Below are 16,729 nucleotides of genomic sequence, written 5' to 3' on the forward strand. Positions count from 1 at the left end.
GTAGACGACAGGTCGACATGGCAATTCTCTAGTGACGTGACGTTTTCAATATCGATATATTTTTATTATGTATGTAACAAAATGTGAATAAAATAATACCACGTTTTCATTTAAGTTAATATTTATTCATCTGAATCATCTAACGTTAATTTTATTTCTAAAATATTATTCTTAGTTTTCAATAATTTCTTATTTATTATAATTTTTATTGACCATAAATATTTAGATTAGATTTCTTTTAAATCTATTGTTTTTCTTTTGTGTTAATGTTAATTTCTAATTCAATAAATTATGTGAGCGAGATTATAATCGATAAACGCGGTCGATACGGACTCGTGCGACACTAAGACTAAGACGCCGCGGGGACTGTGCGGGTGTGCGGGGCGACCCCGCCTCCGCGGCTCACCTCATGCCCCGATTGCCATGTCGACCTGTCGTCAACAGTACTTATTGTTACTTTATTCGTATATCGTAAAAGTATCTCATTTGACTAGGTCATTTCTCGTTCTGTCTCTTTCACGCCAGGCTGTCCTCTATATTTCTGTCCTGCTCTTACACGCACCACGCCGGAGCGCAGATAGTATAAGTACATAGTACCGACATAATGCAGTACAATACAATAAATGTTCATCAAATACTTATTGCCTTGTTTTATTGTAGCCGATATAGCCATAGAGGCGGTCAATCAGCTCGCGACAACAAACACTTCAAAATCCCGATACGGCCTCCGTGGTCCAGTGGTTGAGCGTTGTGCTCACGATCCGGATGTCCCGGGTTCGAATCCCGGTGGGGACATATCACAAAAATCACTTAGTGATTAGGACATTACCGGCTGATCACCTGATTGTCCAAAAGTAAGATGATCTACTAATGAGACGGTTACTATTTACTGATGTAAGTGAGTAGTCGTTACATGAGCCATTTCAGGGGCCTTTGGTGGCCTAATCATAACCCTGACACCATGGTTGATGAGGCTGGTTATTACTTACCGGGGGGGTAAAAGTGGCCACATCGAAGCAATATTGCTATTTGACATTTGCATTGCGCACTTACTTTTATATGCGCAAATGTCAAATTGCAATACAATACAATACAAATACACTTTATTGCACCAAAATAAAAAGAAATAATTACAAAAAGTCTCTTAACTAAGTACATGGCAAATGGCAGCCTATGCAATATTGCTTTCTTAGATGAGTTGCTTCGATGTGGCCATTTTAAACCACCTGATGTAAGTACGTAGTCGTCACATGAGTCATGTCAGGGGCCTAATAACCCTGACACCAGGGTTGATGAGGTTGGTAATCCACCTCACAACCCGCACGATAGAAGACCCCATTGGGATTACGTGTGTGAGTTTGTAAGTACTTATGTACAGTCATGAGCAATATAATGTACCCACTTTAGGACTCTGTCGCACTAACATATTTGACATTTAATGAAGCTTATGGTGTAATTTGTCAGAAAAGTTAATGTGACATGGTACCAAAGTGTATACATATTAATGCTCGTGACCGTACCTACTTGTCTGGTTATTTATCTATCAATGTACAACGTTATCTTAACACAAAGATATAAATAGTAGATTAATCTGATCCATTTAATAAATATTATGTACAGTCACGAGCATTAATATGTATTGTATACACTTTGGTTGGTACCATGCCACATTATTTTTTTTTTTTGTTTTGGTTTTCCCCAAAGGGTAAGGCAAAGGGAACTATGCCCATACAGCCATGTCTTACGTATTTTTTTTCTTGATGATTAATGAAATGATGAAAGGTGATGATGATGAAACCTAAGCCCCCACTCTCGGAGTAGACTCCTACTCCGAACCCCAAACGAATTAACTCAAAAGTCCGCATAAACTTTTGAGAAAATAGGCAGATACACTTTGTTTATTGAATACTCCAATATAATAACACTCGCGAATGTCTTCCGACTAACTTAATGCGATCATTAACCACAAAACACCACTTCGTATTAATTATTTAGATTACTCAATGAAGAAAGCAACTGTCCCGTTCCCGTTTCCCGCCGAAAAGCCTGTCAAATATGTATTTTGACATTATTTTATACGTTTATTTTATTCTTTATTCTATAAACAGCCTCCGTGGTCTAGTGGTTAGAGCGTTAGGCTCACGATCTGGAGGTCCGGGTTCGATTCCCGATGGGGACATCGAAATCACTTTGTAAGATTGTCCTTTGTTTGATAAGGACTTTTCAGGCTTGAATCACCTGATTGTCCGGAAAAGTAAGATGTTTCCGTGCTTCGGAGGGCACGTTAAGCCGTTGGTTCCGGCTATTAGCCGTAAAAACACCTTCACCAACCCGCATTGGAGCAGCGTGGTGGAGTATGCTCCATGCCCCCTCCGGTTGATTGAGGGGAGGCCTGTGCCCAGCAGTGGGACGTGTATAGGCTTTTTATGTATTCTATAAACGAATTCTCAGGCTACACGAGTATTGTGTAAGCACCTATTCTGCCATTGACACGAAATCAAACAATTTAATCGCAATATTCTTATTCCAAATATGTCGCGTTATCTTTTATCTTAATTCTACATATTTATATCTTTAATATTATTGACTAGTGACCCGTCCCGGCTTCGCACGGATAACCAACATTATTTATCAGGATGCCCTCTGTAGCGCTTTGAGCACCTTCGCTTTAGCTCGCGTCGACTGCTTTGGTGCGACTATGACGAAGCGATGCGCGTCTCTGGTGCGCAGGGTTACGATCCCGACGACCCGATTACTCTAGCCATAGAGGCGGCCGATCAGCTCGCGACACCAAACACTTCAGAACCCCGATACCGACCCCGCCGGCGTGGTATTTCCCTCATTCTTTGCTTATCGCTATCGACCCACTAGGGTCGATTAATTCCTTCAATATATTCTTCCTCTCTCTCCTCTTTGACGTGGTTTGCCGCAGATGGCATTAACTACTTGGCCGGACAAATGGGGAGCGCTGAAGGCTCTCACCCGGTACAACGTTTAAGACAACAGGCCTGAGGGTGCCCAGTTGGGCGCGAACCTCGGCTCAGGGCGTCGTCTGAGAGGAAAGATAAGCGATAATAAGCGCTGATTGAGGGAAATCGTCGGCCACGCCGGCGGGGTCGGTATCGGGTTCCTGAAGTGTTTGGTGTCGCGAGCTGATTGGCCGCCTCTATGGGTAGAGTATACGAAATTAGTTTATTCAATATAAACATACAAAACTCAGAGGAGCTCAGTGGTGCAGCGGTAAACGCGCTCGGTCTGCGATTGTTGAAGTTAAGAAACTTTCGCAAAGGCCGGTCATAGGATGAGTGACCACAAAAAAAAGTGTTCATCTCGAGCTCCTCCGTGCTTCGGAAGGCACGTTAAGCCGTTGGTCCCGGCTGCATTAGCAGTCGTTAATAACCATCAATCCGCACTGGGCCCGCGTGGCGGTTTAAGGCCGATCTCCCCATCCATAGGGAAGGCCCGTGCCCCAGCAGTGGGGACGTTAATGGGCTGATGATGATGAAACATACAAAACTGCAAACCTTTCCCTTTATAATATTGTTGTTGATAACAATAATTGTAGCAGATAACGATTGAATTGGTCATTAATTGTTACACCGCCGTACATAATGGCGGTCAGAATAGCACTTTTGTGCTTTTGGTAAGTTATTTCAATATAACATAACTTCTAGGCCCTGCGCAGACGACAGACTATCCGTGACGCACTTTTTAGTCTGTGAAAATATAACCTATGCAATTATATGCAGTAACGCGCCGGACTTTTTGCGCGTCGTGTGCGTTACTGCATATAATTCCATAGGTTATATTTTCACAGACTAAAAAGTGCGTCACGGATAGTCTGTCGTCTGCGCAGGGCCTTATGCTGCTACTTTTGCTTCTATGCTGTTCTGGGAGCAAATAAAAAACATAGAACACGTTCAGCTGCTTGTCTTCCCGGGTATGTCGTAAAAACCGACAGAGGGATTGCGTCCTCTAACATGATGGACTAATGTTATGGGCGATAGGCTGATCCCTTATCACCGTAAGGTTCATCATATCCATCTTAGGACTTCGTATCAACAGTGGCTGCAAGTTGTCTTTGATTACTTGTGGCTCTGCCCACCCCATTTAGGATTATGGGCGTGAGTTTATGTATGTATGTAACATAACTTCACGCCTGTACCCTCCAAGGGGTAGGCAGTGGTGTGTATCAGCCGTCTGCAAAGCGCCTTAAGTTACCATGTTTGCCATGTACTTAGTTAAGAGACTTTTTGTAATTACTTATTTCTTTTTATTTTGGTGCAATAAAGTGTATTTGTATTGTATTTGTATTGCATTGTATTGTAAGTTACTTGTAGCGACTTGTGGTTCACAGGCGTGAGTATTTAGGGTTTGTCTGTGTAGGTACGCGAGTGTGGCGCAGGCGCATATCCCGATGCGGTACATCAACTGGGCGGAACCGGATGCCAACACGTATGGTGAGTGTCACTTTATAAGTAATCATCATTCTCCTGTCCACTGTAGGTATGGTCGGGGACGACCCGATTACTCTAGTCATAAAAAAAATAAAATAAAAAATATTTTATTATCGAACAACTAGATCCATTTGGTTCTAACAAACTTAAGAACTATGTTAGTAAATTATCTTAAATATCGATAAGGTTCTATTAATCATACAGCCGATCAGTGGACAATCCCCACTGTCGGCTACCGCCCTCAGGACGCTGTTGCTGCTGTCGCGCAGTCTGCGCATCAATGATGCTGACTTCTTGCGTACCTACAATAGCTTCAAAGCTGTCGATATCCGCTAGCGCAAACATTGCCGATGCACTGCAGAAACGCGGCAGCCGCAACAACCGCCTGAATGCGTTATTATATTGAATTCTTACGGCACTGTAGGCCTTCTTGGTATAATTGGTTCATAGAGGCGGCCAATCAGCTCGCGACACCAAACACTTCAGAACCCCGATACCGACCCCGCCGGCGTGTTCGACGATTTCCCTCAATCAGCGCTTATCGCTATTGACCTAGAGGGTCGATTAATCCTTTCAAATATTCTTCCTCTGGGCACCCTCAGGCCTATTGTCTTAAACATTGTACCGGGTGAGGTTCAGCGCTCCCCATTTGTCCGGCCAAGTAGTTAATGCCATCTGCGGCAAATCTACAATAAGTCACGGCAAAAAAAGAAAGGAGCATACTTCACCACGCTGCTACACTGCGAGTTGGTGGCTGGTGATAAATGGCGATTAAAATAAAAGAAAAATGTCCACCCACAGCGGTGGGGTCGTCATGGTCACTCAGCAGCAGGGAAAACAGCTTGCAGCGTTTGACGGCGCTGCGAACTGTCATGGCGGCGGCCGGCGTCGACGCCTACATAATACCCACTGGCGACGCTCATAACGTAAGCGACTTATTCTTCTTTTACATACATACATTACATAAACTCACGCCTATTTCCCACCGGGGTAAGCAGAGACTATAGAGTTCCATTTGCTTCGATCCTGACACACTTCTCTTGCTTCTTCCACATTCATCAATCGCCTCATACACGCACGCCGTTTCAGAGTAGATCGTATTGAACCTTTTCTAAGGACATCTCCAATATATATAATTTATTCTTCTTTTAGAAATGAGATAAAATGTATTGTAGCAATTCGGACCTCCAGATCGCGAGCCTAACGCTCTAACCACTAGACCACGGTGGCTGATTCCCGATAGGGACATTGTCGAAATCACTAGCACAGTTGTCTCGACCACTATAGACGGCGATACAACTCACCTATCACGTTGGTCTAACAGAAAGCTCGGTGAGGCAACAAGTTTTAACATACGAGTAGTTACATTAACGACACATTTTAATCTGATTTTTCTTTCTTTTTTTATAAGACATGACGACGTTCGCCATCTTTTTAATTTTGTTAATTTTATTTATATATGTTTGTAATATTTTATTTTACTAATTATTTAATTAATTATTATTAATTTTATGTTTGTAATTATTTATTTTGCTTAAGTATACAAAATATACTTAAGTATTGATTAAAATTTATAGTTTAAGGATTTTTCAGGCTTGAATCACCTGATTGTCCGAAAAATTAAGATGATTCCGCGCTTCGAGAGGCACGTTAAGACGTTGGTCATGGCTATTAGCCGTAAAAACACCTCCACCAACCCGCATTGGAGCAGCGTGGTGGAGTATGCTCCATACCCAGGAGGCCTGTGCCCAGCAGTGGGACGTATATAGGCTGTTTATGTATGTATGTATGTAGTAATGCAGAACTTTCATCATGTTTCATCATGTTTGTTTGTAACTGCCTGCGTGGTCCAGTGGTTGACCTTGAGCGTTGGGCTCACGATCCGGAGGTCCCGGGCTCGATTCCCTTTCAAAAAAAAACTTTGTGGTCCCTAGTTCGGTTAGGACATTACTGGCCGATCACCAGATTGTCCGAAAGTAAGATGATCCGTTCGGAAGGCACATTAAGCCGTTGGTCCCGGTTATTACTTACCTACTGATGTAAGTAAGTAGTCGTTACATGAGCCATGTCAGAAGCCTTTGGCGGCTCAATAGTAACCCTGACACCAGGGTTGATGGGGTTGGTACACCGCCTCACAACCCACACGATAGAAGAAGAAGATCATGTTTCCCTCCAGTCGCAGTACATCGCGCCCACGGACGCGCGGCGCGAGTGGATCTCTGGGCTGTCGGGCTCCTCGGGGACGGCGCTGGTGACGGCGGAGCGGGCGCTGGTCTGGACAGACGCCCGGTACTGGACTCAGTTCTACATGCAGGTCAACACGGACTATTGGGACCTTATGAGGCAGGGTGAGTGTCTTTACTGAGACTTCAGTGCTTCGGCCACGCAGTTACAAAACCGACTGCCTATCTGATCAACCCAGACCTCTCTTTATTTAAAAGCTGTGCTCTTGTCGGTGGAGTAATCGCCATTCCTCTTTTCTTCCCGCCAAATCCTTCACCTCCTGATACGACACGACCTGCACCTTCTTTTTTATTTGTTTCATAAATGTTCTCCTAGGTCTACCCCTTCCTTTCTTCCCTTAAATTTTTCCTTCTATGATGTTTGTTATGAATGAATCGTGTCGTATCAGGTGGCCAATCATATTTTCTCTCCGGTTCTCTATAGTCTTCATTATGGTTCATTTTTCTTCAACTCTTTCCAGCACTTTTTCATTTGACACCATTTCAGTCCAGCTTATACCCTCCATCCTTCGCCAACACCACATCTCAAACGCTTCCAACGGGGGGCTACCGGCTAAGACGAAGCCGATTCAGATTGGAGCAAATCGAACATCGATTTGATCCTGTCGTACCGCGTAAGCAGCCAAGATGGCGATCCCCGATTCGTGACGTCACATGAAGTTCGGCAAGCCGATTGAACGAATGATTTCAGTACTTTTGATACTTAGATCGGTACCGCGTAAAAAATCGAAGTTCGGCGTCTGAAGCCGATTCCCATTGGAAGTGTCAGTTGAAGCCGGGCACTTTTCAGTAACCGTGATCAATTTTAATTTCTTATTTTCACTGTTTTTCAACAATATTAGGAGCTATTTACGGTGGGCGACACATTTTAGAAACATCTTAATTAATATAAAATTGATATCGGCGTGGATTTTCGTGTTTAAATACCTAAATACAGTGTTATGGAGATAGTCGTATTGTGGGCTGCTGCGGAAGAAAATGTCTTCAGAATCTTGAGCAAATCGATTGCAGGATACTTCGAGAGAAAAGCCAGTATATACTTCTCACAGGTACATCTATTTATAACATTATTTCTGACAAGTGGCTCAATGTTTACAGAGGAAAAGTTGCTGAACTTACTAGAAGCGATTTTTGATCATTTCATACTTATCTATTTTGTGTTTTGTTTCAGAGAGTAGCTACATTGATAATTTTAGATTATCAAAAGATGCATTTCGGACTTTGTATCATGACTTCGGACCATATCTGAAGGAGGTCCAATGCTCTACAACTGTGCAACCGACTTTAAGGTAGGTGTTTACTATATTATGGTTATGGCCTAGGTTACTATATTAGATATACATTGCGAAATATTACCTTATATTTTGATAATTAAAGTTATACTACAACATTACATGAATCCAATATAATATCTGTATGTTATATATTACAGTGACAAATGCCCTCTATCAGCCTGCCATCGTGAGATAATATATCAAGTTTCCTCGGACAGAAACTGAGCATGTAGAAGTCTCCAGAGGTTTCAATGACAAATTTGGATTTCTTGGATGCATCCACGGCACACACATTGCCATTATCCAACCTCACGAGTGGGAAGAGGCCTTCTTCAATAGTATTACCATTCATTGCATGTTATGTTGGTAAGAATCATGCCTTTAACTAACTACATATGTTTTGATTCTTATGATTAAGTCACTAAAAATATTTTGATTTTCAGGTTTGTGATGGAGATATGTGCATTACATTATTGTGATGCATCTTATGGGAGTGTTAGTGCTAGACTGCTAGCCAAGATAACCATATTTGGAACAACAGCACTTTGAGAAGGGAAAAGGAACATCTCCTTAATTTTAATATGTTTAAATTCATTAAGTGGACTCATGTGGTCCTTGAAATGTAAATTATAAAGTCAGTGTGGTGTAATCAAAAGTGGCAGATTGTTATTCAATAATACAACATCTAAACAAACCTTTCTTTATTGGCATCAAATAAACTATTTTCATTATGCAGATTTATTTATTTTGTGTTATTACATAATTTGTTTCATTGCTCCCCTCTCATTAACCAATCTATCTCTCAAGTAGATACATTTCTCTAATCTTGTGTCCATTGTGCTTAATAAAGTAGTTTATCCATCTATATTTAACTTGTAACAAATAATTCCATTTAGGTATTTTGTATAAATACAAGCTTGCAGGGCCTTATTTGACTAGACTATTTGTAATATGTAATAGTATAGTCAAAAAAGCCCTGCGGGTGGATCGAAGAAATGTAATCAATTAGAACATACTACAAATATAATATTGTTCCCAATTCTTACTATAATATGGAAATATAAGTTAATGTGCATCCAACATCTTCATCAATACACCTATACAAATCTTTTTATTACATAGTAGTTGGCAAGGAGTGGGTGTATACATATACTATACACCTCTGCTTACCCCTTCGGGAATAGAAGCGTGATGCTATATTATTTTTGATTCAAAATAGTTCTTGGTAAAATGATATCTAGTTGCTTTGTCTTTAATGTACTTTAATGTTACCCCTAGACAAACTCACTTAAATAACATGACCAAACTTAAGTATTTAAATTAAATATATGTTTCAGGATCATACAACTTCACTTAAATAACATAAATGGAGTACTTATACTTTAGCTTAAATATTTACATACAAGCTTATTGAATACATATGTTTTTACTTAAGTATTTTAACTTAGTTTCTCTAGTGTCTTCGTTCTTGAGAATCGTCATGCTGCTATTCTTTAACCTGTAATAAATAAATCCATTAATTCATATAAAATACATGCGAAATATAAACAGTCACAATATGACAAAGTTTTTATGACGTCTATCGTGTACATTAGTAATAGTCTTTATAGACTAGTTATAATCCTTTAGTTATTACTTTATTTATTTGGGTGATCCCGGCAAGGCAGAAATTTTGTAAAGTGGTCTTTCATGAATTAAAAGTTTAGGAACACTAGCCGACTCTAATGGAATGAAATACAATGTAAAGAAAATATTTTGGAATGTAATAAAGTAGCACATACAAAGATATAAGGATATTTATTTTTGGCCTTTATTCTTGCTATAGTATGGAGTAAAATATGCTGATCAAGGAGGTAAATTTGGGTATACATATAACATGCTACATCCCTGGCGGGGTAGGCAATAAGGACAGACCACCAAGTGTCGTGATCCTTATAAACTTCTCCTACTTGCTCCAATTCCATACAATTTTTAATAAGTTTGAGTAAATTACCTTATATTGGTCTTCACCTAACTTCCTCCAGCAGCAGCCGAAGCAACTCTGTTTGCATATCCGCGGCCTTGGTATTAGCTTCAGCAGCTGTAGCCAGCCAGCTTGTCGACTGCTGAAACAAGTCGCTCCTCCATGTCTAGCCTCCGACTCTCTAGATCTAGTCGGTGATCTAGAAAAACAAATAGATACATTTCAAGTTTCCAATAAACTATTTAAGTTGTTAAACAATGAATAGGTTCATTATGTGACTATTCTTTTTTGACTTGTTTCTTACTACTACTAGATTAATAATTTACTTACATTTCTTTCGTTATTGTATAAATTCTGAGAAGATAAAACTGTTGCATTCGGCGCGCGCGAATTCAAGTACAGCTGATATAACATAACGTCATTTTTCTTTTTTTTTTTGCGTTTCATTACTTCAGTTGCAAAAGAAAAATCCGCCTTTGCATTTTCCTTTTGTTTTAAACATTTGTAAGACTTTACAAAGTGATTAACTAAAAATATTATCATTCAATAAAAATAACATACAAAATTAGTCTATATTTTTTAATTTCATAATGATTATAAAATATTAAATGTTTACCAAACGTCTCAACGAAACGCAAGACCAAAAGTCATTCGTTCAATCATGCACCCCACTAATACGTCTATTATAATCTATGGATTGATTTTCATCCAGATTGCGATGAACATCGGAAATTACCCGGTACCAAACGCCGAACTTCGATTTATCTGAATCGTTTTCAAGTCGCCGAAGTTCGGCGAATTAGCCGGTAGGCCCCCTGTCTCTGTGACCCAGAGCATAAAATCAGTAATTATCGTGTTCCGGCTCAAGCGCCTATGCATATTTTAATAGCAAGCATTTTATAATGTCCGTGCTCTAATACTTTTGTCAGGCGTTTCATTTTTGTTAGGTTTGTAAAACTACCTCAATTTCTCTCACACTACATCATTCGACCGAGCAAGACACATCCAAATCCAACGCGAAAATTGTAAAATACTAAATAAAGGAAATTACCAAAAATAATTGGATTTATCCGAAGATCCCATTATGTGTCAAGACACATAGATAAACTTGTTGAAGGTCAATGTAACATTTTTGAATTTACGTCATTTCGCATGGTGTTATTTATGGCTGAGGAGAAGAAATGACAAGAAACTGCAACAGCAAAAAGAATAAGAAATACTTCGTAGAACGGCAACACGCTCCCCTCCAGCGGCTGAGCTAGGTTTACCTCACCCCCCTCGGTCTTACTTTAGTCTTCAATCGTATGACGTCAGACGTCACATACACAGATGCGCGTGTACGATAACGTCAATGTGTAGTGTCTATCTGAGGTGTTTTGTAGGTGTGAAAGGAAAAGCGGCTTAGTACAAGGAAGGTTACGCATTTATGGAGAATCAACTCACGATGTTTTCTTTCACCGCTGACCACATGATAATTATTTATGATAAAACATTAATTCGTCATGAAAAACAAATGCGGAAGTCACAGATTTAACCCCGAGCTAAATTCTCGCGAGTCAAGTAGAATTGAACGCTTGGTGAGGGTCAAACGTTAAATTCTGTTCAATATTATGTTCCAGGCACCGACTTGTCTATCCCGGCGTGGCTGGCAGCGAACATGCTCCCCGACTCCGTAGTGGGGGTGGACCCCACCACCTACACCCGCGCCAGCTGGACCTCACTACAGGTAAGTACACAGACACAACCCGGACACTTCATACAAACAACCTCGTTTCACACAGACACTACACATTGACGATATCGTACACGCGCATCTGTGTGTGTGACGTCTGACGCCATACATGTTTGGATGTTTGTTACTCTTTCACGCATAAACTACTGAATGGATTTTAATTAAACTTTATAATAATAAAGTCTCTCTTGTCACGTAGGTCAGCTGGAAGAAATCTCTTTGTTTAGAGATAAGCTTGCCTGTACTATCTGTTTTCTTTGTATGTTTCTTGTGTCTGTTAAGTATATTGTGTACAAATAAATAAATATAAATTATGTAGCTTATACATCAGAATAACACACAGGATTTAATAATAATAAAAAAAAAAGATCTTACCGCTGAAACCGAAATCCACGCGGACGAAGTCGCGGGCGACCACTAGTTGTAAAATACTGGAGAATAATATATTTTTTTTTCTACTCCTCTACTTTAATCTGGCATTTAAATAACCAAAAAGTCTAATATAAGTACATACATAATTAAACTCTTTGAAAAAGTGTACGCTCTATGGCCTATAAAAGCATTGTTTACAAAGTGTAACTGTACTATAATGTCGCCAAAAAAGCATTGTTGTTGTTTTTTTTTTTTTGACCTGGAAACTGGCACCTTTACTTTGTTTGGTGCCATAGATATACTATAAAAAAAAAGTATACATTTGCCGCCATTTTCCCGCGCGTTGGAAAATAAATTGGAAAATTTTTGTTTCATTTAAAATTACGTCGTCGTAGAAAAAGTATTGTATGCAACGTTGTATAACTAGGTCAAAAAATGCTCGTGGCGTCTCTTATTGCGATGTTCGCCAAGGCTCACATCGCAACTCACGCCACTCGCATTTTTTGACCCTTCTTATACAACTGTTGCATAAAATACTATTACACAATAATTTATAAAATTATCTTCCTCTAAATATACATACATGTGGTGGACCCAACTATTTGGCAAGCTAGCACCACTCACACGCAGCAGAAGGTGCCACCATTCAATAATGCAGTCCTGAAACGCGCTATTGAAGTTTACACAGCGCGACGTATATACTCTCCGAAAAACATCCTTTGGCGGCAGCACACCCTCGCAGCCAAATATGCATATCTATACGAAAATATGTTATGGGCGATGGGCTGATCCCTTATCACCATAAGGTTCATCATATCCATCTTAGGACTTCGTATCAACAGTGGCTGCGCTTGTCTTTGATTACTTGTGGCTCTGCCCACCCCATTTGGGATTACGGGCGTGAGTTTATGTATGTATGTGTATACGAAAATATTAATTTATTCACTAAAAGTTAATGACCTCTGTAGTCCAGTCATTGAGCGATGTGCTCACGATCCAGAAGTCCCGGGTTTGATTCCCGGCGGAGACAAAACACAAAAATCACGACATTACAGGCTGATCACCCCAATTGTTGAAAAAGTAAGATGATCCGTGCTTAGGTCGATCAATTATCTAGACGGCGATACGGCTCACCACACCACCTATTATCACGTTTAGCAAATCTATAATCAAAGGTACATCCATCGCAATATGAACTAAGTAACCCCACACCTCACTTAGCTTTCTGTTAGACCACCGTGATAAGTGGTGAGCCGTATCATTCATTTCATTTATTTCGGAAACAATAACAATATTGGTGCTAATTCCTGTAAATACCATCTAATTTTATTTTAAGTTATATCTGTCATTTTCTTATCCACCGAAAAGGAAAGGGACGGGTAATCGACAAGCATAAAATTTATGGAACACACGTCAATTTTAAGCACAAATCTAAACCATCCGTCTAAAAATGATACATCCGTCAATAACCCGACACAGTTAAGTAGACAGCACGTCAAACGGATTGCATACCAGCGACGTACCTTTTGATTCGCCCGGGTTATTAATTCATTTACTCATTCTTCCTAAAATTAAGAGCTGTGAATCATCCGTCCCTTTCCTTTTCGAAGGATATGAAAATGACGGATATAACTTAAAATAAAATTAGGCGGTGTCTGCAGGAATCGGGACCATTGTATCTCAACCGGGTTTATGATAATGAATGAATGAATGAATAAGAATTTATTTCGGATTTGAAATCCATAGATGTTAGTAAGTACAAAGTAACTTAAGTTTGTTACTAACCAAATGGATCTAGTTGTTCGATAATATATTTTTTTTAAACCTAATGTTAGTAACAGGTACATAAAACAAACAAAAGCAACAAAAATAAAATATGATAATTTTATCAGACCCGATTTTACCGGCGGACACCATATCCCGGCTAATAACTTTTTAAAAATGATTATGTCCAGGGAGGGCATCGAGCCTGAAGTTATCAGAGCTGAAGAGCCAGGTCTCGTCCCGGGGAGCCGCGGCGCTGGTGCTCACTGCCTTGGACGACATCGCTTGTGAGTTGAATCAAATAGAATAGAAAATTGTTTATTACAAAAGGACGCCACAGGTATTTTACAATTCACCTTTCATTATCATTAATTTACGAGGCACGCTGTTGTCAATCCTTTCGGAGCAGTTTACCAGATTCTCTGGTGATATATAATTCTCCATTCTTGTCTATCAAAGGCCAATTCTTTGACTTCCTTACAAGACACGACGTTCGCCTTCTCCTTTATATAACTGTAACGTAAGCATGAGCGTAATTGCTCGATTACTTCTTCCAGGCGTTCAGTACGAATATTGTTTCTATTCTTACTTCCCAGATACCCTGAACCTCCGCGGGTCGGACATCCCCTACAACCCTGTCTTCTTCTCCTATCTCATCATCAGGTCTGATTTGGTAAGTACATACTGTCTCTTTACTAGGATATCCTCGTAAGGCCCGGATTTCCAGACACAATAGTTAAACAATGGGATTTGGATTTTAAAAGGACTTTGGGCCTTACGACCATATTATTCCGAATCATGGTCTGAATCATACCGGTCAATATTCGTTACGATGTCACTAACAATCTGTATATTGTAGTAAAAATACGGAAGAACAGTAATCACACTTATTTATTCTGGTATCAAGAAAATAACACTTAACTTGGTAAACACGTCCGATGTCGACAAGGTCCCCAACGCAAGAGAGCGTGTATCAATCCGTCCGATTTGACAACCCCATTCTTGTGTTGCCATTTATAGAACATACATACATAAACTCACGCCCGTAATCCCTAATGGGGTGGGCAGAGCCACAAGTAATCAAAGACAACTTGCAGCCACTGTTGATACGAAGTCCAAAGATGGATATGATGAACCTTATGGTGATAAGGGATCAGCCTATCGCCCATAACATTAGTCCATCATGTTAGAGGACACAATCCCTCTGTCGGTTTTTACGACATGCCCGGGAAGAGAAGCAGCTGAACGTGTTCTATGTTTTTTATATGCTCCCAGAACAGCATAGAAGCTATATAGAAAAATGTCTTATAACTGTCAACGAACTATTCAGCCTAACAATATGTTATCCCCAGCCGTCTCCGTCAGATGTCATCCTATTCTGGGGCGATGGCGCTCTCAGTGAGGACATCGCGGCACATCTGCAGTTGGAGGATACGCAGCTCACTGTGCGCCCTTATGAGGACGTGTTTGATTACTTGAGGGAGATGTCGGTAAGTTGGTCTATCGTGTGGGTTGTGAGGTGGATTACACGGGGACAGGATAGAGGACAAGATATTTCAAAGACGCCTGAAAATTTAGTAAATTTGGTAAGGAATTTTATGACTTTAATAAGTATTTTAACAACAATAAAATATTAAATTGACTAATGTACTTAGTCTTAATTTTGTTATTGAAAATATTTCCTATTGCATGGACAAACTGTTGGAACAAATAAAAAATATAACGACCTTGAACTTTACACAGATTCACAATAAGTGAGTGTTCTCTCGGGTCAACGACCGATCTCACCAACCCTGGTGTCATTATAAAGTCTCGTTTAAGACAACAGGCCTGAGGGTGCCCAGTTGGGCGCGAACCTCGGCTCAGGGCGTCGTCTGAGAGGAAAAATATTTGAAAGAATTAATCGACCCTAGCGGTTCGATAGCGATAAGCGCTGAATGAGGGAAATCGTCGACCACGCCGGCGGGGTCGGTATCGGGGTCCTTATAAAGTTGACTGGTATAGACATAGAATAGGGAGTCTTCTTCTATCGTGTGGGTTGTGAGGTGAATTACCATCCTCATCAACCCTGGTATCAAGGTTACTATTGAGCCGCCAAAGGCCCCTGACATGGCTCATGTAACGACTACTTACTTACATCAGTAAGTAGTAACCGGGACCAACGGCTTAACTCTCATCTTCCATCATCTCTTGACTTAGAAATTGTTTTCCAGGGCACAGTCCCCGCCGGCAACACAATATGGCTGACAGATGACGGCAGCCACGCCATCTACCTGGCCGCTGAAGGGGTGAGTCGATATACCACTACTGTCGTGAACCATACATAATCATGTAAGGTCACGAATTATCTGAATTCTGAATCACATTCCAAAACTGAAATGTGTCATAGTTATATGAATACCTATGGGGCAAAATACCCACAAATGGGCAACATGCCCATAGCTGTCTAAATATAGGGTAAAAAACCCACGATGTTAGAATATGGGATTAGAATGTTTCATATATGAATACCTATAGGGCAAAATACCCACAAATGGGCAACATGCCCATAGCTGTCTAATTATAGGGTAAAAAACCCACGATGTTAGAATATGAGATTAGAATGTTTCATAGTTATATGAATACCTATGGGGCAAAATACCCACAAATGGGCAACATGCCCATAGCTGTCTAATTACGTATAGGGTAAAAAACCCACGATGTTTGAATATGAGATTAGAATGTTTCATAGTTATATGAATACCTATGGGGCAAAATACCCACAAATGGGCAACATGCCCATAGCTGTCTAAATATAGGGTAAAAAACCCACGATGTTAGAATATGTGATTAGAATGTTTAAGATAATTCGTGACCTTACATTTATTTATTTATTTATTTATTTATCAGTCAATGCTTACACTTACAGTGTTCGCCGTAGAAGC

General features: G+C 40.2%; 2 protein-coding genes across 3 annotated transcripts in view; one reads left to right on the forward strand and one right to left on the reverse strand.

The window, feature by feature from the left end:
• LOC126379428 (monocarboxylate transporter 12-like) overlaps nt 1-16,729 on the reverse strand; it is a 191,324-nt gene that overhangs the window by 77,520 nt on the left and 97,075 nt on the right. The window lies entirely within an intron of this gene.
• Nucleotides 3,606-16,729, forward strand: part of LOC126379713 (xaa-Pro aminopeptidase ApepP-like) — a 34,831-nt gene continuing 21,707 nt past the window's right edge. Inside the window, exons 1-9 of the mRNA XM_050028533.1 lie at nt 3,606-3,643; nt 4,387-4,460; nt 5,259-5,383; nt 6,634-6,805; nt 11,557-11,667; nt 13,997-14,092; nt 14,402-14,478; nt 15,158-15,295; nt 16,019-16,093. Of these exons, the coding sequence (XP_049884490.1) occupies nt 3,612-3,643; nt 4,387-4,460; nt 5,259-5,383; nt 6,634-6,805; nt 11,557-11,667; nt 13,997-14,092; nt 14,402-14,478; nt 15,158-15,295; nt 16,019-16,093 (900 nt within the window). The 5' untranslated portion in view covers nt 3,606-3,611. The remainder of the gene's footprint in view (nt 3,644-4,386; nt 4,461-5,258; nt 5,384-6,633; nt 6,806-11,556; nt 11,668-13,996; nt 14,093-14,401; nt 14,479-15,157; nt 15,296-16,018; nt 16,094-16,729) is intronic.

The sequence above is a fragment of the Pectinophora gossypiella genome, chromosome 29 (genome assembly GCF_024362695.1).
Source record: "Pectinophora gossypiella chromosome 29, ilPecGoss1.1, whole genome shotgun sequence".
NCBI classification, from domain to species: domain Eukaryota; kingdom Metazoa; phylum Arthropoda; class Insecta; order Lepidoptera; family Gelechiidae; genus Pectinophora; species Pectinophora gossypiella.